Source organism: Taeniopygia guttata, chromosome 12 (assembly GCF_048771995.1).
Source record: "Taeniopygia guttata chromosome 12, bTaeGut7.mat, whole genome shotgun sequence".
Lineage (NCBI taxonomy): Eukaryota > Metazoa > Chordata > Aves > Passeriformes > Estrildidae > Taeniopygia > Taeniopygia guttata.
This window is the reverse complement of record NC_133037.1, coordinates 10,676,116-10,698,845: the sequence shown is the minus strand read 5'-3', so window position 1 is coordinate 10,698,845 and position 22,730 is coordinate 10,676,116. Positions and strand designations below refer to the sequence as shown.

At 55.0% G+C, this 22,730-nt stretch overlaps 1 protein-coding gene across 1 annotated transcript in view; it reads left to right on the top strand.

The window, feature by feature from the left end:
* Positions 1 to 22,730, top strand: part of PLXNA1 (plexin A1) — a 113,057-nt gene that overhangs the window by 9,611 nt on the left and 80,716 nt on the right. The window contains exons 2-3 of the mRNA XM_030283419.4: positions 4,484 to 5,830; positions 11,766 to 11,948. Coding sequence (XP_030139279.2) covers positions 4,628 to 5,830; positions 11,766 to 11,948 — 1,386 coding nt within the window. The 5' untranslated portion in view covers positions 4,484 to 4,627. The remainder of the gene's footprint in view (positions 1 to 4,483; positions 5,831 to 11,765; positions 11,949 to 22,730) is intronic.

The following is a 22,730-nucleotide window of genomic DNA, read 5'->3' as shown; positions in this document are numbered from 1 at the left end:
CTGCTTCTCCTTGTCCTGTTTCTCAGAATAAAAGAGGCTGAATTCTTTGCCCAGAAGATCCTTGCAGGGCAGGAGTGGAAGCTGGGGTGGATGGCAGGATGGAGTCCTCAGCCCCTGCCTGGGAGGGATGGCAGGAGTTTGGGAAAAAACTGAAGATGCTGAAGATATTCTTGATTGGGTGATAGTAATGGAGACTGGGACATTGGGGCAGCTTCAAAGCCTGCCATTGATTTCATCAGGGTGTGGTTTGAGCCAGGGATAAGGTTTTTAATGATTTAACTCACTGGCTAGGGAGGGACCCCAGCCAAATAGTTTTCAATGACTGTATGCAGTTAAAGAAGGAGTTAAAGTTTAGCCCTGTTGCAGCAATTGCATATGTAGTGCAGCTCGATTTTGTACCACCACCAGGCTTTCCTCATTGCAAGGCTTTTCCTAGGCAGATGAATCTAAAAATACACCAGCTCTAGGGTGAGGCTGCCTCTCCTGTGGCCCAAAGGTTTTTTTACTCCCCTGGATAATCTCCCCTCTCTCCCCTTTGCTAATTACTGGCAGCTTGTAGCTGGTCCCTTCTTGACTGTTTCTTCTTGCTGAGAGCAGCAAGTGACTTGGAGGGATTACAGGTAAAGGCCCTTTAGATGCCATTTCCCCTTTTGTGGGTTTTCAGTCCCACACCTTCTCTCCTCCAACCTCCCTTGCTAAAGTGCAAGGCTGTAAAGCCCGTGGGGTGTTTTGCTGGGAGTGAACCTGCTGGGGTCGTGTTGATGGGAAAACAGGGGTGGCAGGTGGGGCTGTGAGTGCCAGATATGCACCTCTGTGCTTGTCTGCGTGTTTAAACCCTGTCTGTGGGTGCTCCCATGAGGGCTGCTGCTTTGTAGGCTAGTGCTGCCTCTTGGACTTGCTGCCTGGATGAGTGGAGAGGTAGTCCTTAACTCTCTGTCCAGTCTTTGCCTTTTAAGGTTAGTTTTTCCATCCCAGTGCTCTTGGTTTGTGCTATCAAAAGTGATTATTGTTTTCCCAAAGTGTGATCTCCCGTCCCAAACACAGGTTTTTGGGCATATTGCAGGACCAGGGAGTCTCACCCTCGGGGGATGAGTGCTGCTGCCCCCATGCCACCTCTCCAGCAGCCAGCAAGGGGGACACTGGCATCTCTGGGCATATCCATTGCTTGTTGCTGCAGGGCTCATTGGAAGAAGCTGGGATGTGTGAGTGTTGGCCATTCTGGGGTGGCTAACCCCCATCCAAGTTTTGCAGTGGCTGCAGTCATCCCAGTGTGGCCACTTTGAGGTGAAACTGTGAGCAAATGTCCTTTCCAGTGGGGGATGAAGGGGACTGGGGTGGATTTGGCTCTTGTGTAGGCTTTGCTTATGATGACTGGTTTCCTTCTATAAATATATGTGTGTGTGTGTGTGTGTGTGTGTATATATATATATTTGTGTGTGTGTGCATATGAAAATCAAAACACAAGCCTGTGGTGCTGTCTGGCTGGCGGTGTAGCCCCTCTGTGGGGTGAGCCCTGGGGATGCTCAGTGCTGCATCACTTGCTGCCCAGCAGCACAGCCTGGCTGCATTTGTGGCCCTACTCTCCCAGCTGGCATGCATGCAACTGGGCTGGAGTGAATTATTTTATTGCTGCCTGTTTCAGGGCAGGGCTTGGCTCCAGGGTATCTGCCCAGGGTTTTCCATGCCTTTGGACTGCACTGGATGTGTTTGTGGTGGCAGTCATATGGTGGCCCTGGACTGGGTGAGCCCAGGGCGAGGTGCCCTGTGGTTTAAAGAGTGTGCCAGTGGAGGAGCTGCCCTGTCTTAGCTGCACTGTGACCTCTCCATGGCACTTGGAGGCTGTGTGGCAGCAGGGAAGTGCCCTTTGGCTGCTGCTCCCACAGGCAGGGAGCAGGAGCTGTGCTGGCACCCATGCTCCAGTGCAGGATTGCCTGCACTGGGTGGGCTTGAGCCCTGCTTTAGTTCAAAGTTCAGGAACCCATATCACTGAATCCCAAAGAAAGCAGACAAACTAACCATTTGTGCTGTTTTATTTTTATTAATTCTTGCTGATGGTTTCAAGCAGGACTGGACAAAACCCCCACTGGTGTCAGGTCACTAGGACGAGATGTTGCTGCTGTAGTATATTTAGGAGCAGAAATCTCTGAGGAGCTCTGCAGAGTGTCATCTCTCAGCTTGCCCCAGCTCTGCCTCACTTTGCTCTCGTTCCAACTTCTGATTTGCAGCTCCCTACGTTAATTTGGGAATCTCCTTTTGGGCTTTCTAGCCCTGGTTTGTGGCAGCAGCTCGACCTCTAGTTCTCTCACCCACTTCCTGAAATAGAAGCAATGAATCACAGAAATGCACCAAGAAAGCAAGTTCCCTGTCGTGCTCTCTCATCCTGGCAGGAGATGCTCTGGCTGGCATCCCCACGCTGCACCAATCTCCCACTGTCACCTTCCCCATCTTCCCCATTCCTTCTCTCCTTGGCACGTCACTGACACATGAATTTGGTGTAGGTGCTGGTCTCCTTGCCAGGCAGCCACTGTGCTGTTCTGAGGGGCTCAGCCTCAGGGGAGCAGTGTCTTGGTGACAGCTGTGCCAGTTTCTTGGGGTGGGAAGCCACTCTCTGGTTTCCTTCAGGAAACCCCAATGCCTGCAGCTGCTGGGCTGTGGCTTTCTGGGCTAACCAGTGGGTTTGTATTGACAGTGCTACTCGGTCCCATGTCAATGTGGTTTGGGGCTAATAAGCTTTGATCTGGGGTGCTTGTTGTTATTCTCTTACCAACAAGCTCAGAAAAATGAAGATTCTGAGCAGTGTGAGTGTCTTCTGGGAGTGCCCTTGCCCTGATAGTGTTATCACTACCTATTCTTTGCTGGGAGGATCCCAGTGTTGGAAAAGGTGGTAGGAATGGGTGATTAGAAGCATGGGGATGATTTGCAGGGTGGTGCTTTGATTGTCTCCACACCCATGGAGCTTTGTGGTGTATGGATTTGGTCTCAGTGCTGCTCATGTGCCATTGTCCAAATGTCCCTTGAGACTGTTGCCTTGGGGGTGGATATGTTGGGAAGTGGAAGACAGCAGGGTGAGGAGCATTGTGGGCAGAGGCAGATCTGCAGAGAGGGTTTGGAAGCGGTGCAGAAGCTTTGCCCAATGTATCTGGGGCTCAGGGGAGCTGGCAGGGCTGCAGGGGGGGCCAGGGGTGGGCTTGCCCTGAAAAAGGAGAGGGGAGTCTTGTGTATGTGGCGAGCTGGAGAAGAGGAAAAAAGTTTCTCCTTCTCTTTAGATCTCTCCCAGTCTGGCTCTGTAGCTTGGGAGGGGAGCAGCAGGATTAAAGGATGGAATGCTGGGTTAGCTGTACAGCTCAGTGCTGGCTCAGTGATGATGCAGCCCCCCAAGCATGGGGGGTCTAGCTGGTGGGTCCCACAGCCCTGCCAAGGGCAGGATGCTGCAGCTAGGGCAGCGCTCAGCCCTGCTGATTTGGCAGCTGGCTGCCCTCTGGCACCCTGCCTCGCCAGGGCTGGGATCTGGCAGAGCTGCCAGTCACCGCGGGCCATATTTCCTACCTGTGCCACTCCCTGCTGGGGATCCTCTCGGAGGTTATCAGGGCTGAGTCAGAGATGGATGATAAGGAGAGAGAGACGCTCTCCTCCTCCTCCACTCCCTTCTGGAGTGGCTTATCTGCATTGGCTGGGAAACTGAGCTGGTGGCCCAGCCATGGACCTTGGTCCCACCTGGGGTGGATGGATTTTGATGGTAGGATGGGCTGTGTGCTGGCAGGCAGGGTTTACACAACCCCAGATTAGTCTAGAGGTGCTTGTGCCTGTGTGGGCAGGGTGGATGGAGAAGACAGGGATGGGGTGTAACGGAGGGGCTGCTGAACCCTGCAGAGAGCAGAGCTGTGCATTGGTTTCCTGTGGCCATCTCCCCGCTGCCGGGTGCCAAGGTCACCCTGGTGTGACCTTGTGTGGGGTATTTGGCTGGCTCCCCACTGCTTTCCTGCTTCCTGTTGGTGAACCCCAGCTGTGGCACAGCAGCAGGCAGAGCATTCCATCCCCCCTGCCTGTGCCCCTTGTCTCTCTGGAGGCTCTCAAACCACCTGTCTCATGTCTGGACCTGTGCTTTCTAATGCATAGAAATGCCAGAAGGACAGGCTTGTCCTTGCCATGCCCGCGTGCTCCCTCCAGCCCCTCCTGCCCGTGACCCTCCTGGCAGGCAGGTGGCAGAAAAGTGGGCAACACGCCAGGGCTCTTGGCTCTCTCAACTCCTTTAAAAGGTGCTTTTGAGAGCCTCCTCTGTGTAGGGGCTTGGTGTGTGCTTGCTGCTAACTGGGATTTTGCATCCATTCCCTGCACTGCTGTGGAGTGGGACTGGGGCAGCAGGTCAGGGTCTTTTCTGCCTGCTAGAAAAATGTGAAGCAGCGGAGTCTTCTGGGTGGGGTGGAACAAGCTTGATCTGCAGGAAAGCCTCCTAACCCCACTTTTCTTGTCTTTCTCCCTCTAGGGTTGACTGGACTGGCCACGCCCACGATGCCCTGAATGCTGAGCTAAGAGGAAGCAGAGAAGAGTGTTTCCCATTAGCTCCTCCTCCCTCCCCCATCCCTTTAGTTTGGGTTTGTTTCTATTTATTTTGTGGCTGGGTTTGGGCATGGCCTTGGCTGGATGTGAGGCTGCTGCAATGTGGCTCCTTTGGCTCAAGCATCACTTGTCCATCCACATTTGGACCTTGCTGCTCTTGGGGAGCACCTGGCTACCGCTGGCGGAAGGCAGCCCCAAATCTCCCTTTAGGACTTTCCCAGTTACAGACTGGAGCTTGACACACTTGGTGGTCCATAACAAAACTGGGGAGGTCTACGTGGGGGCTGTCAATCGGATCTACAAGCTCTCCAATAACCTCACACTGCTGCGGACCCACGTGACGGGGCCCGTGGAGGACAATGAGAAGTGTTACCCTCCGCCCAGTGTCCAATCCTGCCCACACGGGCTGGTCACGACCAACAACGTGAACAAACTGCTGCTGGTGGACTACTCGGGGAATCGGCTGATTGCCTGCGGCAGTGCCTCCCAGGGGATTTGCCAGTTCCTGCGGCTGGATGACCTCTTCAAGTTGGGTGAGCCCCACCACCGCAAGGAGCACTACCTCTCCAGTGTCAACGAGTCGGGCACCATGTCTGGTGTCATCATCGAGGTGCTGAATGGGCAGAACAAGCTCTTCATTGGGACGCCCATTGACGGGAAGTCAGAGTACTTCCCCACTCTCTCCAGCCGCAAGCTGATGGCCAACGAGGAGAATGCGGAGATGTTTGGCTTTGTCTACCAGGATGAGTTTGTCTCCTCGCAGCTCAAAATCCCCTCGGATACACTCTCCAAGTTCCCCACCTTTGACATCTACTACATCTACAGCTTCAGCAGTGAGCAGTTTGTTTACTACCTGACCCTGCAGCTGGACACCCAGCTGACCTCTCCTGACTCCACTGGGGAGCAGTTTTTCACCTCCAAGATCGTCCGCCTGTGTGTGGATGACCCCAAGTTCTACTCCTATGTGGAATTCCCCATTGGCTGCGTGCAGGACGGCATCGAGTACCGGCTGATCCAGGACGCCTACCTGACCAAGCCTGGCAAGGCTTTGGCCAGGTACCTGGGCATCTCAGAGCAGGAGGATATCCTCTTCACCATCTTCTCCCAGGGCCAGAAAAATAGGGTTAAGCCTCCCAAGGAGTCTGTGCTCTGCCTCTTCACGTTGAAGAAGATCAAGGATAAGATCAAGGAGCGTATCCAGTCATGCTACAGAGGGGAAGGAAAACTCTCACTGCCCTGGCTCTTGAATAAGGAGCTGGGCTGCATCAACTCGGTAGGTTCCCACCTGTCTTTACTCAAGCCAGACTGCTTCTGGTTTCTGGCAGTGTTCTCTAGCTGGACCTGTCCTAGTGATTTGACCTGAGCTGTGTTTTCGCTGTGGATGTGGGCAGTGAGTTGGGGCTGGGAGGATGATATGCTCAGGCCTCAGAGCATCTGCTGCAGCTCTGCTGTGGAGTCCCTTGCAGATGGCATGTTTGGGTTTGTGGTGTTGTGTCACATGGGACTTCACAGTGGGCAAGCAGAAGGTGCTAGAAGCAGCAGGATGTGCAAGACAGGGAGCACAGACCTGATGGAGGGAGGTGGGGAGGCTGGTGGTGCCAGCAGAAGTTGGTCAGATGTTCAGCATGGAGGGACCACATCCTCTCCATGGGGTGCTGGGAGGGCACAAGGCACTGTCAGTGAGGTGGCTTTGGCGAATGACCAGTGCAAACTGTCATCCAGAGGTGCAGGAGGTGAGTGCTGCTCTCCTGGAACAGTGATTCCCAACTGAGGGAGCACTCTCTCTGTCCCCTGAGAGGTGTTTTCCTGCCTGGTTCTCACCTGGGTGCGTCTGCTCCCTGCTGGTGTCTCAGCTGCTCGGTGTGGGACCTCCGAGTCCTGGTGGGCAGGGAACCTCCCAGCGTGGCTCTTGGGGTTTGTATTCTCATTGAACTGATACTGTTACTGCATTCTTTTCTGGGCAGTGTCACAAACTATTAATAGTTGCTGGAGGCTACAACTCCAGATGATGGAGAGGTCATAGGCTGGACAGTCCCCAAGTAGAGTCAGATATGGGGCTGGGGCTGCTGGTGTGTGTGTTTGGGAGGGTCTGGTGGAGGTCCTGACCCACCTGCTACCACCCAGCTCCCCCAGGCCCAGCTTGCTGGTGTTCAGCACCCATCAGCAAGCTCCCAGGTGCAGGCAGGTAGGCGGGGGGGTCCCCATGGAGCAGCCCTGCCCTCTCTCCCACCGTCCTCGCCGCCGCTCTGAAGGAGACAGCTAACAGCTGCCTGACAAAGTAAAGGGTTTGCTGTCAAGAGCGCTGGGCTCGCAAATCAGATTTTGGCTTTGAACTAATTCAATTTTGCTGGAAAATGATGAAATCGTTACACGGCTGCCTGTTGGGCCGTGCAGCTGCTGGCTGTGGCAGTGGAGCTGCTCACCGCGGCCTCCCGCCTCTCCCAGTGCCCCACCAGCGCCACGTGCCCTGGGGTTGAGGAGGCTGCTCTGCCCCCCTGCACTCCAGGGATGGTTTTAAACTCCGATGGTCCTAGGATTGCTACCTGGTGGCCAGCCCCTGGGAGTAATGGATCTCAAGGTGCTCTCTGGGTCCTGCAGAAATGGCTCTTGTGGGGTGGAAGGATGTGCGCCGTGATGGGGAGGTTCCTGCTTTTGTATGGGTTGGGCTGGGGAGTGACTCCCTCCCCCAGAGGAACCAGGTGGTGTTTTCTGTTCCAGTCCTTCTCCACTGCCAGGCAGAGTGGGGCTGGACATGATTGGATCATAAGTCAAGCCCTCAGCTCCTTGCTGTGTTGAGCACAGGCCAAACCACACCACTGGTTCCCTCTTTCTGGTGGTAATTTCTGTGCCCCAATAAAATAAAGCCACTTCTGGGGTGGGTCATGGCAGTCATGGTGGGTCAGCATCTCTTGGTAGTGAGGAGTGGCCAGAAAATGCTGTTTTTTTAATTTATAAGGAGGTAAAATGTAATTGCTCAAGTTAGTAGTTGCTTGGGATTTACACCCCATCCATATGGAAATGTGCAAGGAGCTCTCTTGCTCTACTCCTTCATGGCAGTACGGGGCTGAGGCTGGCCCTGAGGCTGGCAGGTAGCTCAGGAGATGTTAGTGATTCCTCTCCAGTTCTGGTGAGTGAAGGAATTCCTGCTTCCCAGTTCTCTCTCCCTCCTTCTGGGATCCAGTGAACTGGAAGTGGGAAGGGGAAGGGAGCTGGCTCTGTAGGGGGACTCCTCTGGTGCACTGGTGCACTCAGACCTGAGCATGGACTTCCAAACGCAGCAGAGGCACCTTGTGGAAGCACCCAGGCCATTTCCCTATGCCAGCCCCTCTGCCTAAATTCCCTCTGACCCTCTCCAGAGGCTTTATTGCTCCCAGTGTTTCAGTGAGAGGGATTTGGTGTTGTGTAGCCAGGCTCTTTCCTTCCCCTGTGCAGCGCAGGGCTGGGAGGTCTTTGTGCCTGGGGCCAGATGTGCTCAGCACATCTGTCCAGTGCTCCTCTCCCCAGACTGGGGGGAACAAGGACTGGTCTAGCAGGGCTGGGAAAGGGCAGTGGGCTGAGGCTAGAGTGCAGATGTTCCAGCAGGGAGTTTAGAGTTCCTGGAGCCCTTGACTCCTGGGCTGGCAGTGTGGGCAGAGCCAGTGCCTGGAGCCAGCAGGATGTGGCATCAGCTTTCCCTGGGCTACCCCAGAGAGAAAATGAGTTTTGACTCCTCAGTAAGGCTTGCTGCCCAGCTTGCTGGCACAGGACAGTGGCTGGTGACAAACTGGCTGAAAGTGGGCCAGGATAAGGCAAATCCTTTCCGGGACAGCCAGAGAAATGCAGGTGGTAACAAACTGTACCACACTCAGATTATTCCTGAGCGATTAATGCACAAAAAGCCTGGCATCCCAGCCTGGCACTTAGTACCAGCCTCCTGTAACCTCCTCCCTGGCTCTTTGCATCCCTCCACATCCTCCATCACAGCCCCTGGAGGTGCACAGGGGGAATGGGGTGAGCCTATAATGGTGTTAACTGGAGAATTACTGGCTAATTAATAATGCTGAGTGATGCGAGCCTTGTCGTGCTGTCTACTCCCTCATTGCTTTCGTAAGTGGGCTTGAAGAGAGGCAATGAGACAAGGCATATCAGGAGACACCCGCTCCTGCTCGCTTGGTGCTGTGGGCCTGCTTTCCCCCTCCTTCTGGTTCCTTTCCCCAGGAAATCCGGATTTCCTGACCCTGTTTTGGGGAGGAAAAAATAGTGCTGGGAGAGAGAAGACTGCTGTGCTGTGCAGATAGCTGCCCTGGGGTGTCTGAGCCAGGGGCAACTGAGAGGGGTGCCAAAGAAAAGCATGGAAATAAAAAAAAGGATAAAAATAATTAAAAAAAACCCAAAATAAACAAACCAACCCCCCAAAAGAAACACTGCACCCCCCACCTCCTTGCAATAGGCTGAAGGTTGTGGTCCCTACAAAACCCGTGCAAATGGGAATGATCCCGACCCCTCCTGCCGATCCCAGTGTCTCTTGCAGATCCCAGCATCCGCAGGCTCAAACGCTGCAAGGTCACTGGTCCTCCCGTGCCGTGGTGCGTGTCGGTCCCTGCCAGCACTGGCTGGGGACAGCTGTCCCCTCTGTCCATCCTTCCCTCCGTCCCTGTGCCCTGCCTCTCCCAGCCCGCATCTGCCAGGGATGTCGGTGGTTCCCTGGCACTGCCGCCCTTGGCCCGACCTCTGTGCCGCCTGCGCTTCCCTAACCAGGCAGTTTGCTGTTAATGAGCTAATTGGCGGCGTAATTATTTATCGAGGTGGTGTCGGCATGGCGGCGGCGGGAGTTCCTCGGTCCCAGAGCGCAGCTGTATTTGTCATTTCCCAGAGAGTATGTTGAGACAAAGCAGAGAGCAGTAAACACCATAAACATCTCTCCTCTTGCATATTCAGCAGCCGTGGGGTTGGGGAAGCTGCAGATTGAGCTCAGAGAGAGCAGAACCTGCACCCAGGGGTGCCAGGGCTTTAATACCTTTGTGGCATTGCCCTGAACCCTTCTGCTACTGCAGATGGGAAGGTGCTGGGGTTTATTTGGGCTGTGGGGGACAGAATCTTTTCCCCAGCAAAGCACTTGAGAAATCCCAGGTATTTGGATGGGAGCTGTATATCAGCTGGAGCATTGCTTGCATCTCACTGTGATTAGGAAGATAATTTTCTGGAACTGCTGTTTTAAAATTCCTAGTCTCATAATGGAGAGGAGGATGCTCAGTATGAGTGTTGGCCAATGGATAGAAGAGGACAAGGCTGTCATTCAGAGGATGAGCAGAGAGGTTGTGATTTCCCTTCCCTCTTTGTCTGGTGGTTGCTGAGATGTGCAATGCCCCATGTTCCTGTTTTGGGGATCCCCGTGTCTGTCATGGCTGGCTGTAGGATTTCCCCTAGTTCCGGGAAGGATGAGCAACAGTCAGGCGGGGAAGGGAGTTGATCTTTGTACATGAACTCAACACCCAAAACCAAAAGTTAGAGTAACTGAGGGGGCAGCCCAGCATCCCCAGAGTGCCTGGTGGGCTGAGTGTGACTGCTCCTTCCCTTTTGGAAGGTTGTCACAGCACTGAGTTCCTGCTGCAGCAGAGATTGGGACCACTGGCTCTGGAGCTGGAATGGTGGCATGGTGAGGAGGGCGAGCAGCCTTGCCATGGCTGTGGGAGGCTGATGCCATTGTGGCTGCAAGTATATTGTGCCGGGGCACAGAAAAGTGCTGTGTTTTCTCCCCTCCACATGGGTGACTGTTGGTGGGAGCCGGTCTGGGCTGATCCTGGCTTCCCAGGCAGCGATGAGTGGGAATTGCAGAGCTCTGTACTGCCCTTGCGTACGTGGAGCTTGGGAGCTCTGCATTTTCCCATATGCTCTGTACACATGCGGTATGGATTTAAAACCCCTTGGGGACTGGCATGCATTTGGAGCCTGCTGCCTGCCAAAAAACCTCTCTCCCCTTTAAATTCAAAATTATATAAGGAACCTTGTGAAGCGGAAGAATCCCGTGACCAGAGCAGGCTGTCTCCCTGTCAGCCTCCCTGCCTTGCCACTTTACCCTGGCTGCCACCCTTGGGGGTTTGGCAAAGCCCCTCACTGCCTGGGACAGAACAGGGATTTTGCTGGTGCTGTCTGACCACATGAAGCTGTTGCCTTGTGTGGGAACACTGGGAGGCCCATGTGCCCCCCAGGCCAGACAGCTGTGGCCAGGGTCTTTGTTCTGCTCAGCAGGTCAGGGTGAGGATGCTCGGGGTAGGGGTGAATGCTGTGGGTCTGGTCCTGGTCTCACGCCCCTGCCTGCATCTCAGCTTTCACAGAGGGCATCTGTTTGCCTTTGCCTTGCCCGTCATCGCACTGTCCTTGATGGAGTGCCTGCTGTCATGGCCGTGAGAGTGGACAGAGGCCAGTGCAGCCCTGCTTCTGCCTTTCCCCAGGCAGAGTGAAAGCTTGCAAAAGCTTTTCGCAGATCTGTGGGCTCGAGCTGAACTGAGGAGGCAGCTAGCTGAGCCAGGCTCCTTGTCTGGGGCAAGGCAGCATGGAAAAAATGTGGGGATTTCCCGAAGACGTTCCTGCGGGAGGAGGAACAGGGCTGGCAGGTGGGTAGTGTGTTTGCTGGAGGCTTTGCTATGTGAAGTGAGGCTCTTCCAGGAGCCCTGACTTGTTTGCCTTGGCATGGCCTTGTCTGGGAAGTGTTTTGTCTTTGGGGGAAGGCTGGGGTGCAGGATTCAGCCCCTCCTGCCTCGCTGCCAAGCTGGTTTTTTTTTTTTGAAGCTAGTGCAGGGATGAGGAGGAGAGGAATGTGTGTGTGCTGGGGAGTTTGTGCTGGCATCCTATGTGTCTGAGATGGCATTGGCAGGGGTGGAGCGGGGAGCAGGGGTGCTCCACTGGCTCCTGCTGTATTTGTAAGTGCTGTTCTTTAGGATGCAGAAGACAGAGAGCCTTAGTCTTGGTCTGCAAAGCCTGTTCAAATGTAGAGAGGGCCTGCATGCAGTTCATCTGTCCAAGTGCCTTACATCAGTGTGTAGGGAATGTTAGGGAAATGGCAACTCATGCCTTGCCTTGGCTGGTGAGGTGGGATGGCTGCAGTAGGAGGCTGCCAAAGGTGCTGTAGCTGTGGGGTGAAGGTGGGAGATTGCTGGCTGCCATCTGTGAGGTCCAACGTGTTGAGGCATTGGCAAAAAGCTCACCTCTCCTCTGCTTTCTTCCAACAGCCGCTGCAGATCGACGACAATTTCTGTGGCCAGGATTTTAACCAGCCGCTGGGCGGGACTGTCACCATCGAGGGGACGCCACTGTTTGTGGATAAGGAGGACGGGATGACCTCGGTGGCTGCCTATGACTACAGAGGACAAACTGTTGTCTTTGCAGGGACACGGAGCGGGAAGATCAAAAAGGTAGGAACGCCCTCAGTGATGCTGATGGGGAGGGATGACCCCTTGCCTCACTGGCCCTTTGCAGGGCTGGGCTGGGCCTCCATAACAGAGTGACTTGATAGATTTAGGGTAATGTGCAAAGAGCCCATGAGGGCTCTTTCTTCTCTCTGCCAACTGAATTTACAAAACCACTGCCCTTTTGGGAGGGTTATTACATTAGGAAGGTGAGTCCTCACTGATGGCTGTTCAGAACCCATCCCGTCATGTCTCAGGGGTAGGTGGACTTGCCCTGGAGCTGCCACGAGGCAGGCTCTGTCCATCTGCATCCTCTGGCCTTGTCACTGACCTGGGCAGGGTGGGCAGAGGTGGGTGCTGATGGCCCCAGCCCGGCGAGGGGGAGCCTTCACTTCCTGTACCCTGCCTCGGCACAAAAGGCTGCTTGTCGGTGGCAATTAGCAAATAGCTGCATGCGTGCCTTTCTCTGCCTGCATCTCCACAGGGCACGGATTTCCTGTTATCATAACATCATGCCTATAATTACAGCTGTACATGCCCTGTATAAACATAGCTTCCATTAACACATCCTCAGCCAGGGAGAGGCCACGTGAAGGTCCTGGCAGGGTCCCTGCTATGGACCAGAGCTTTGCTCGGGGGTTTGGCCCATCTCTCTGTGACTTAAAAGGTGCTTCAGCACTCTGTTATGGGCGCAGCATTCTGCATTTTTGCTACATCTCCTGATCTGTGCAGGCCAGGGTGCCCTGCAGGAGGCAGGGTGGTTTCCCTGGCAGGAATCTGGAGCAGGATGCCATTGTGTAGTCCCCATATGTCCTACTTGCTCTGCCCCCGTTCCCCCACTACCCCTGACAGATGTGCCTGTGCCCCTGACTATTAGCAACGTTTCTGGGCATGGGCAACACATGTTGGGGTGGGGGGCATGATGGGGGGATCCTTTTTAGCCCCACACCTTCTACTTGTCTTTCTGCAGTCCTTGGAGGGTGCACAGCGGCAGCAGGGCTGTCAGGATGGAGGCAGCTCGTCCTCCCTTCCCGATCAATAGGGATCTAGAGGGACTGGTGTCATATTGCTGCCGGCTTCTCCTGCTCTGGGCTCCAGATGGGAGCTTTTAGATGGTGATGGGAAGGGAGGAGGGTTCAAAAAGCCACAGTGACAGTGTTACACCTCTAGTTCCTCAGTTACCTAGAGGGGCTCATGGTTGGTTTTTAGATGGCAAATTGGATTTTTGTTCTAAGTTTTTTAAAGTTTTCCCTGGTCTTTTCACCTTCAGAGCCATTTGGAAGGGCTCAACTAGTGTGGGTGCCTGGTTGGTGTGTGGGCTTCGTGCTGCAGCCATGACTGCAGCCAGAACTTGATGCCCAGGTGTGGTTTGAGCATCCTCCCTTCCTGCAGGGCTTTCTCAAGCTTTGTTTTTTCCTAGTTTTGAACTTGGTGCTCCAAAGAGCTGGTGGGGCTCTCTGGCCCTGCAGGGCATGAGGACATGGAGCTGATGAGACTCAAGAGACGGGTCTCAGTGCTGGAATGCTATGTAGGTTTTGCAGGCTTATCCTGCCTGGAGCCCCCAGACCCCCTGGTGTTGCAGAGCTCTCTAACAGGAGCACTTTGCAGGCTCCAAGTGCTGCACCACGAGGTCCTCTCCTCGTCCCTGCGGTGACCTTGAGGTGGGCAGCCCAGCCCTCCTGCGGCAGGGGCTGCCTGGCTGCCCGGCAAAGCGCTGCCTCAGCAGCCACCTGATCCTGCTGCCTGCTGCCAGGGCCGGAGGCAGGGGAGGGCGAGGAGGGGCTGCTGACCTGTCTTTGAGTGGAACCAGTGTGTCCCCGGCCGGCGGATGCGATACCTGGCAGGGGTTCAGCAGAGTGTAGCCAAGGTGGCTCCTCCAGGCAGAAAGGATGTGTGTGGGAGGGTGCAACCTTCAGCAGTGGTTGCAATCCCTCTGCCTTTGAACTGCTGGTGTTTCCCACTGTCCCCTTGGCAAAAACCCACACTAGGCTTGGTGTAGCCGGCCATCCCCCCACCCTTTCCAGAAGCCCTGGCATCTCCTCTGGGAGAGGAAGGGCTGCACTGACAGCTGGGTGCCTCCCTCCCCACCCCCAGGAGCCCTGTAATGGATGCTGCTCTGCTGAGGGGCACCGATCTCGCCATCTGGGCTGGGGTAAGGTCAGGCCAGAGTCACTGCCGCGTCTGGCTTTTCCTTGGATAGCAGCTCCCATGCCCAGCATTTGTCCAGGCTGTTGCATGCAGACAGAGCCTCCCTTTGTCCCCCCCAAAAAGCCACGCGAGCCTGTGGCTGCCCTGCAGCCTCTCCACAGCCCTGCCACCAACAGTTGCCGTCGGGAGGGCAGGGTGCTGGGCAGCACCTGCTGCCACCACAGCTGCACAGAGACCCTGACTTGGGGGGGTGGAAGGATCTTGCAGGCAACATCAGATTTGCAAAACTGTCTGTGGGACAGGGGCTTGGGCTGGGATGTGGAAGGCACCAGGGGGATGGAGATCACAGCCCCTGGGATGCTGAGCAGGTTGCAGCAGCAGAACCCGTGCCAGCCCAGTCTCAGCTGGTCCTGCAGCATTACCAGGCAGGCGGTTATCTTTGGCTGATCCCAAGTTATGTGGAGAGGCCAGGCTTGGAAAGCCCTTGGTCCCGCGTGCTTGCTGTCCTCCCTGCCAGCAGTCATGGGACTGGGGCACTCGGGGAATTCCAGCCATGCCCAGGTGAACAATGCAGGGATGGGGTCCAACACTGCTGGAGCTGGCACTGAACCAGTTCCTCTGTGCTCCTGAGCTGGCATGGCAGGGACCTGGCCTTGAACCCTGTAGTCTGAGAGAGCTGTAGATGGGGAAGTGACATGGGACTTGAGCTATGAGCATGCTGCAGCAGGAATATCTGAGGGTGTTTTTGAAAGGGAAATGAAACTTGCATCCTAGTGCTTGGGTTTTTCCTGGAAACCACCTGTCCTCAGTTGGCAATGTTTTTGTTGGGCAGTTATAATTTTCCCAGGCTGTCTTTTTTTTTTTGGGGGGTGGATAGGAAGCTGTGTGTATGATTGCAATGGGAGGGCTCAGTCATGTGCTGGAAAGGTGCATTTGACACTGCACCCATGTCAGCCCTTCAGATGTGTATGCCAAAGCCTTGATTTTGGGTGTGCTTGAAGTGTTGTATGGAAAGAGAGAATAAGGGTGATACTGAATAGGATGTGCTGAATATGGTGCAATCCCCTCCCAGTAGCTGCACCGTGCTGGGTTGGCAGCTGGAAGCTGGAGCAGTGGGACATTCTGGGAGGTGCACTACAGACCTGGCTGCCCTCCTTCACTGCCATCTGCTCCTCGTTATGCAAACACAGCACTGCCTTGGGGCTCTGCTGAGCTCAGTGTAGCCCTCGTGGGTTGACCCAGTTTTGGGTGCTGTCTGCTTATTTTTGGGGGGGATGAGCTGAGTTCCTCTCTCAAAGCAGCCGATGGCTCCCTGCCCACAGCTGTCCCTGGCTGCTGTGGAACAGGGAGGCTGTGAGCTGTCCCTCCTGCCACAGCTCTACAGGAGATACCCAGCACCAGTGGGGATCCAGGCACTGGACATCCCTAAGGCAGGTGTGGTTACAGGACAGTGTAGCCAGTGCATCCCAGCCAGGATAGCATCAGGCTGCACATCCCTCACAGCCAGCTGAGCTCTCATTTTTTGAGGCTTATCTGTCTCCCCCATCACCACTGCAATCCTTGTAGCTCCCTGTTCTGTCTTGGAACTGGCTGGCCTTGGGCATGAACGCATCGTGTCTCCATTGGGAATCTGCTCCCCCCCGGGGCTTGCGCTTGCCATGGCTTGTTTATTCTCTCCCACAGAAAGCACAGCTGAACTGGGCCTATGTCTGGCTGCTTTGATTTCACTGCTTTGATAATAATAATACAACTAATACTACTAATAAGAAACTCTTCACACTAAGTGGGCTATCTCCATCCGTAGCAGCAGGACATGGTGCTCCTCTCCTGGCCTGGAGAGGGCTGAGGGGCTCCCCTGCAGCTCCCTGTCCTGTGGGCAGGGAGATGACAGTGCTTTGGGGGAGTAGATTTGGCAGCCTGTGGAGGCACCCCCCTTGATTTCTCTGAAATCTTTGGATTAAGGATGCCTCAGTGTGTCCACAACCCTCGGTGTGTCTGGACAGAAAATAGGTGCTGTGGGGAGAGGGAGTTGCTGACCAGGGCCTTTTTGGGATTTCCCTCTTGCCTGCTGGCTCCCTTCTATCACAAAAGCATGTGCTGGCCTCCTGGGTATGATGCATGACCTGATCATGGTCCACGTGAGCTGAGAAGCAGCCATCAGGCTCCCCTCCCACCCTCCCGGTCCCTGTTCGTGTCCCCACAGATCCTTTCACATCACCCTCTGCTTGGTGCTCGGGTAAGCAGCTCTGCTGAAAAGGGGCCCTTTGTGTCTGGCCCGTGAAATCCGGCTCCTGGCGTGTGCCGGGAAGGCTTGGCCTGCCTCGTGACCCTGCTGCTGCCTACCCTACTTACTGCCTGTGCCTTGGCTGGCTTTTCTTTCGGGGTGTGAGTGGGGGGACACAGGACAGATTTGGGGCATGAACCCTGCTCTGGACCAGGCAGTGTCAGCCGGTGACCCTTGAGGGCTCCCCGGGCATCGACCCCTGCGCAGCCCCTGGAAATGCTCTCCTGCCCGTGCTGCTGCCTCTTCCCAGCTGGCTGCCCAGCACAAGGGCCTTTTGTTCCTCCTGCCTCTTCCCTATGCCCTCTCCTGCTCCCATCCCATCCTCTGGACACCCAGAGCCCCCTCCCCACAGCTCGCAGCCCCCGTGGGTGCCGGTGCTCGGCCCCGTGAGGGAGATGCACTCCTCGCAGCGTGCGCCCACGCCTCTCCCCAATCAATGGCAATAATTTTATTGGCATGACAAGGTAGCCGACGGTTGCCAAAGTGAATCCATCAAATACCTCTTGGCGGCTCCCCACCCCCTCGAGAGCTCTCGCTGGAGTCGTTAAGCTGTTTTAATCAAGGTGGAGGCTGGAGAGCAGGCGTGTTAAGTGGATGGGGTGGTGGGGAGGGGGCGGCGGAGCCTTCCGCGTCCCCTCGCTCGTGGCAGGGAGCGCTCGGCATCGCCCTATTGCTGCTCAGCAGGAAGGGGCCCCGCTCGCCGGCGTTGGGCTTTGTTGTGCCGCCCGGCTCTGAACAGGATGTCTCATTGTTGGAGGAAACAATTAGAAATTCATCGTGAACCGCTGGCCTCTGGGATCTGCTGGGGCGGCGAGGCCGTGGCTCCAGGCAGCTGCCAGCTTCGTCCTGGGGTGACTCCTGGAGGGGAATGCCACTGGGGTTCCTGCTCCTGCCTCGTGCAAGATGGATGGGGATGAACATTTCCAGGCTCCTGGTGCTCCAAGGGATGCTCCAGCATCCTCATAACAGCCTTGGGAAAGGAGAGGAGGTGTCAGGGGACTCACTGCCCTCCAAGCCTGCTCCCCCCACCCTCCGTGCCCCCAGGCTTTTTGGCACACAAGCTTCTTTCCCCCCATCTGCTGGGCTCTCAGCGCAAAGCCGGCAGGTGAGCGAGGCCGGGGAGGCTGGCGCCGGGCCAGCCGGGAGGCAGCAGCAGCAGCAGCCAGCCCTGCTCCAACCCAGCAGCAGCAGCCAGCCCTGCTCCAACCTTCGCTCCGAAAGCGCTGACGGTGCACGTCTCGCCTTCCCTGGCGCCGGGCGCCCGCAGGCAGCCGTGTGCCTCACCCCCATCCATCAGCCCGTGTGCCTCACCCCCATCCATCAGCCCCTGTGCCTCACCCCCATCCATCAGCCCTCTCCGGCTGCTCCGGAGCCACCCCTGAACCGCAGCGTGGCTGCTGGACTTTACCTGTGTCAGGCAAGGTGACTTTTGGGCAGCAGAGCTTTGTGAAAGCCGGAGGAGGCTCGGGGATGGAGGTGGATCCCAAAGACCCTGTGACTTCCAAAGGGTACCGGGTGCAAACCTGGCTCCTGTGATCGCTCTGTGGAGGGGTTTGGGGGCAAAACGCCGCTTGGCAGCCCCTCGGGACAAGTCGGTGCTGCCCTGCAGGGTATGTTCGGGAGCTGGCAGGTGCCAGCCAAACACGGCAGCATCACCTTCAAGCTGGTCCCTGCAGACCATCCTGTGCCCTGGCAGGGCTGCCATCCTGGAAGTATTGTGGAAATAAGGCTGGGAAAGGAAAAAGCAAGAGCCTGCAGGGGTTTGTGACCGTGTGCCTCGCTGCTCCTGTCCCTGTTGTTGCAGGGCTGTGTAAGGCATTGGTGGCCAGGGCTTTGCAGTGCTGGGAGAACAAGGCACATGAGCGATCTTTGGGGTCGTTGATGGGGATACTGAGCCCCCATAAATGTTTGGGTCACATTCATTGGGGGCTGTTATTAGGAAAAGGGGTGTGTTGGCTGGCTGGGAGCATGCAGTGCCAGCAGTGAGCAGTGGGTTTTCCCTCCTAGCTGATTGGTTTGGTTGCTGAAGCGTGAAGCTGCTGAGCATTTTCTTCTGCGCCTCTCTAGTGCTGAATGCAGGGCTGTGGCCCCTGTCTGTGCCCTCTATTCTGCTGGGAAGAGCGGGAGCACGACTCTTGCTTTGGATTGTGCCTCCTGCTGGGGACCTCTGTGGTGGCCCCAAATGGACAGGGCAGGGGGAAAAGCCACCCCATTAAAATGGAAATGAGCTGGGAGGGCCCAGCTCTGTTGGATCCCTTCTGTTGGAGCCATTGTGCCTATTCACTGGCTAACTTTCACAAACACTGACTAATTTTGGCTTTTCAGGTGGGAGAATGGCCCCTACTTCCCACCAGAGGCAGCAAGGGAGGATGGCCTGGCTCATCAGGAAGGCAGCAGTTTGGGAGGCAGGGACTGTCGGTGTGCCTAGTGTGAAGGGGCAGTGCTGGTGTCCTGCTTCGCCTTTGTGCAGGCCCATTAACCCAGATTTAATGGTGCCTCAGGAATTTGCCCTCAGCCCCTGGCCTGCTGGAGGAGGGAGGATGTGTGCTTAGCGTGTTCCAGCCCTGCCTCAGGTAGAGACATGACTGCGGGGAAGGTCAGACATCCCCATGAGCTGACCTCCCTGCTTTTCCCTTCTGGGCTGGGAGGAAAATCCATCATAGATCAAGAGCAAGGTGGAGGTGTGGTATGGCACCTGGGGATGCAGGATGTAAGATCCAGCTGCCCCTTAGTGGCTGCTGGATCCTGTAATCCATCTCTGAGACTTTGATACATGGGTGGTCATTTGTCTCCAAGTCCAGGTGGGGATGGTGTCAGTCGCAGGCTGCTTGGAAGAGCTGCTGTTTGGTCTCTTGTCCCCTGCCCTGGTTAATTAATTACAGGCTTTCCTGAAGTGGGACAGCAGAAAGGATGCTAATGGCAGGCTGGTGCTGGTGGGGAAGGCAGCAGAAAGGTGCCCCATGGGGTTGGCATTGTGGGGTGAAATAGGAATAGGGGAGCTGGGGTGGGTATTGGGTAGTGGAGAGGGTGCAGGCCCCTGGAACAACGTCCCTGTTTCTCTCTGCTTCTTTCCCTGGATGACCTGTGCTACCAGAGCTGATCCTGGCACTTCCCTGCTCTTTGTGTACCCATGGACCAGCAGCCAGCACGAAACCTCCCCGTGGCAGTGAGATCAATTGTCTACATGGGAAGCAAGTGGGAAAGTTTTATTTAATGGATGCTTAGTTCTTTTAATGCCATTTAGCAGCTGGAGAGAAGGAAGAGAGGCAGTGCTGTGTGACAAGCCGGCTCTCTGCAGATGGAGAATGGGCTGAAGTAGTGGGGAGCATCCCTACAGTCTGGCAGAGAAAGGCAGGATAATGTGATAGTGCTTTAATTTGTCCATGCTTTGTGCTCTTGAGGGCAGCATCATTTGGTGGCTTTGTGCTGGGGCAGATCTGGGCATGACCAGGGTGCTCAGGCCTGGGATGCAAGGAGGGGTTCTGCTGGTAGAGCAGGTGCTGGGGGAAGCAGCTCCCTCCCACCGTAATCCCTGTATGGGCAAAGGAAACAACGCTGGGCTGAAAAAAGCTAGTGTGGTTTTTATTAGCTACAACCCTAATGATGTATTTTGGATTTCTCTCCTGCATGGATAAAAATTACCAGTCCTTGAATGAAGGGGAAATAAAAAAGTCTCTCTGACCTTGAAGCTGTTCGTTCACTTGTCTTCATTTCATTCCCCTTGGCTGGGGATGCAGGTCAGTTTTGGGCGCTATTTATAGTCCGCTTCATTTGGTAGTTTTCTTTACAAAGCGAAAGGTTGTCACCTTTGTTTCTGATACTGCAGAGAGGAGCTGCTCTAGGGAAAAGGAAGAATAAATGAGAAATTTCTCAGAGTGTTCCTGTATGCGGCAAAGCTTTGTAATCTGGAAAGATCAAAAAGCCCTAGACTGCCAACCTGAGCTCCTTGTGTGGAGGTAGCCAGGGTCCACAGTGCCTTGAGAGATATGGAATGATGCTTTTCTGTGCTGGCCGGTGGGTGCTGGGGCTGATCAGAGCGTTTATTTGCACCAAAACAGAGATAGTTTCCCTTTCCAGGCAGCTTGGCTCATGTCTCCACATCTGGCACGGTTGGCTTTTGTTGAAACAACACGTGGGCTTGATTCTTCCCTTCTCCCACCCCCATGAAGGAAGCTGTGGATGTGTTGTCCATCTTCACTGAAGCCACATGTCCACAGGAGCTCGACTGCTGAAGTTGAATCCCCTGCCTATGCCTGCATCTCCTCCTTCAGCCCTCTCCCTGACAGACAGACTCGTTGAAACAATAAATGTTGCCATAATTTAATTTTCAGGCAAACAATAGTCCGGGGACAATGTTAAATTCATGAAACTGGCTTAATGCGATGACATTTAATGAAGCAATTTGTGCACTAGCGTGGCTGTGCGTGGCTCTGGAGTAGTGGGGATGCTGCTCCACCCTGCTGGGCACTCCTTCTTTGGGAATAGACTGGGAAAGGCTGGTGCTCCAGGGTAAAAGAGGGGGGTTGTCCCGCTGCTCTCCAGGCTGTGTGTGCTGGTGTGGTGCAGCTTTCCCATGCTGCTCCCTGATGCTGCTGCAGTGTGGGCTGGGAGCCGGTGGGTCTAAGCTCCGTGGTTTGGCCCGAAGGGAAGGGTTGATGAGAATGTTTTGGAGCAGGAGGGGACTTGTCCTCTGCAGCCTCTGCTTTCCTTGGACTTTTCCTCCCTGTGTCTGGAGCCCTGGAAAGGTTTTTTGCCCAATCCCTCCCCCCCCTTAGTGGGCTGGATCCGTATCGAAGCCTCAAACCCTGTAGCATCCCATCTCCCGTGCATGCAGGGCTGGCTCTTCCCTCCAGGGCCGTCCTGGGTTGCAGTATCCCATGCATGCAAAGAGGCTGTTCCCTTTGGAGCAAGAATTAGGAATTATGCTGCACTGGAAGAGCACAGGCTTGGCTTTAGGGGGGCTTACAGTTCATAAAAGCAGGTGAGAAGAGGCAGTTTGGAGGGTGGAGAGACCGGCTGCTTGCTATAGGGGTAGATTGGATTTGTGCCATCCCACCAGCATCCCTTGGGCATCCTGGCACCAGCAACATGTGGGCTTCTGCTGTGTCCCAGGAGAGGGTTCCCTGCTGTTTCTTCCTCCCCTTGATTGACAGAGCCCTGTAGATCTTAATTATGTGCTGGCATCCACAGAGCAAACCTGTGCTGCTGTAGCTGGAGGCTTAATGCTGGCAATGCTGCTCCATGGGCAGGCAGCTCCCAAGGTAGGGGTTTCCTTGCCTTTCTAGGGACAACTTGTAGTCCTTGCTGGATATGATGGACCTCTGGAGCTGTGGGAGTGGGAGCTGGACTAGTGACAGGTGAAGTTGTTAAATGTTCGTGAGATTTTGGTGTGGTGCTCTTCAGTGGAGCTCCGGGAGGAGGAAGCTGGAGACACACCAATGTCACTTCCTTGGAGAGCCCCATGTCATGTTTCCCACCTTGAAGGACATGGTATCCATATGTATCCAGCAGGGCTTTTCCCACCTGCAGTCTGCCCTGTCCCTCTTGCATCCTCCCAGCCCTCCCAGCAGCAACACCAATCCAAACCTGAGCTCCACCAAACTCAGTCACTGCTGATGCTCCTCCCAAGCAGGACTTAAACCTACATTTTTACTGAAAGACAGCCAGATCCTTCTGAACATGGATTTTGGGCTCAGCAGAGGTGCTTGTGGGCAAGCTTGAGGTCTGTAGGGCAGTTTGCAGCCCTGCTGATCTGGGAGGCTGGGTCAGTGCCTGCTGTTCTCTGGTTCCCTGACTTTTTGCATTCTGTTAACAGTGGTCAAAAATTAATTGGTAGTTGTTGAGCAGAATGCAACTGAAAAAATTAATGGAGGAAAATATGATGCAGTTTGATGTGTGCACGCATGTGTGTCTCTCTCTTTCTACATATGTATTTATTTTTCTTTGAAAGTTTCCAGAAATAGGTCTGTGTCTTGGCCAGGGTGACTGCATCTGTAATTAGTTAAGGAAAGTGGGTGTCTTGGTGACAGCCACACAGATTTCACTGCTCAGCATCCCTGGTGAGGATGTTGGGATGCAGGACCTTGGAGACATGTAGTACTGGCAGCTTCCTTGGCAGAGGGAGGGGAGCAGCCTCTGCCCCCTTGGATGGAAGCACAGGATCATGTTTGGCTTACTGCCACCAGTCCTGGTTTCCTGGGGGAGGGTGATGCTTGTGATGGTTTATTTGAGAACTAAGCAAAGTCCTTTAAAAAGACCCAAATGCCTGAAAACTGCACCTTGCATGTGTGGCTCCTGCCAGCTGATCCCCACCCTGTGTGAGGGATGGGAACTTCCCAAACTCAATTCTCCCTTTA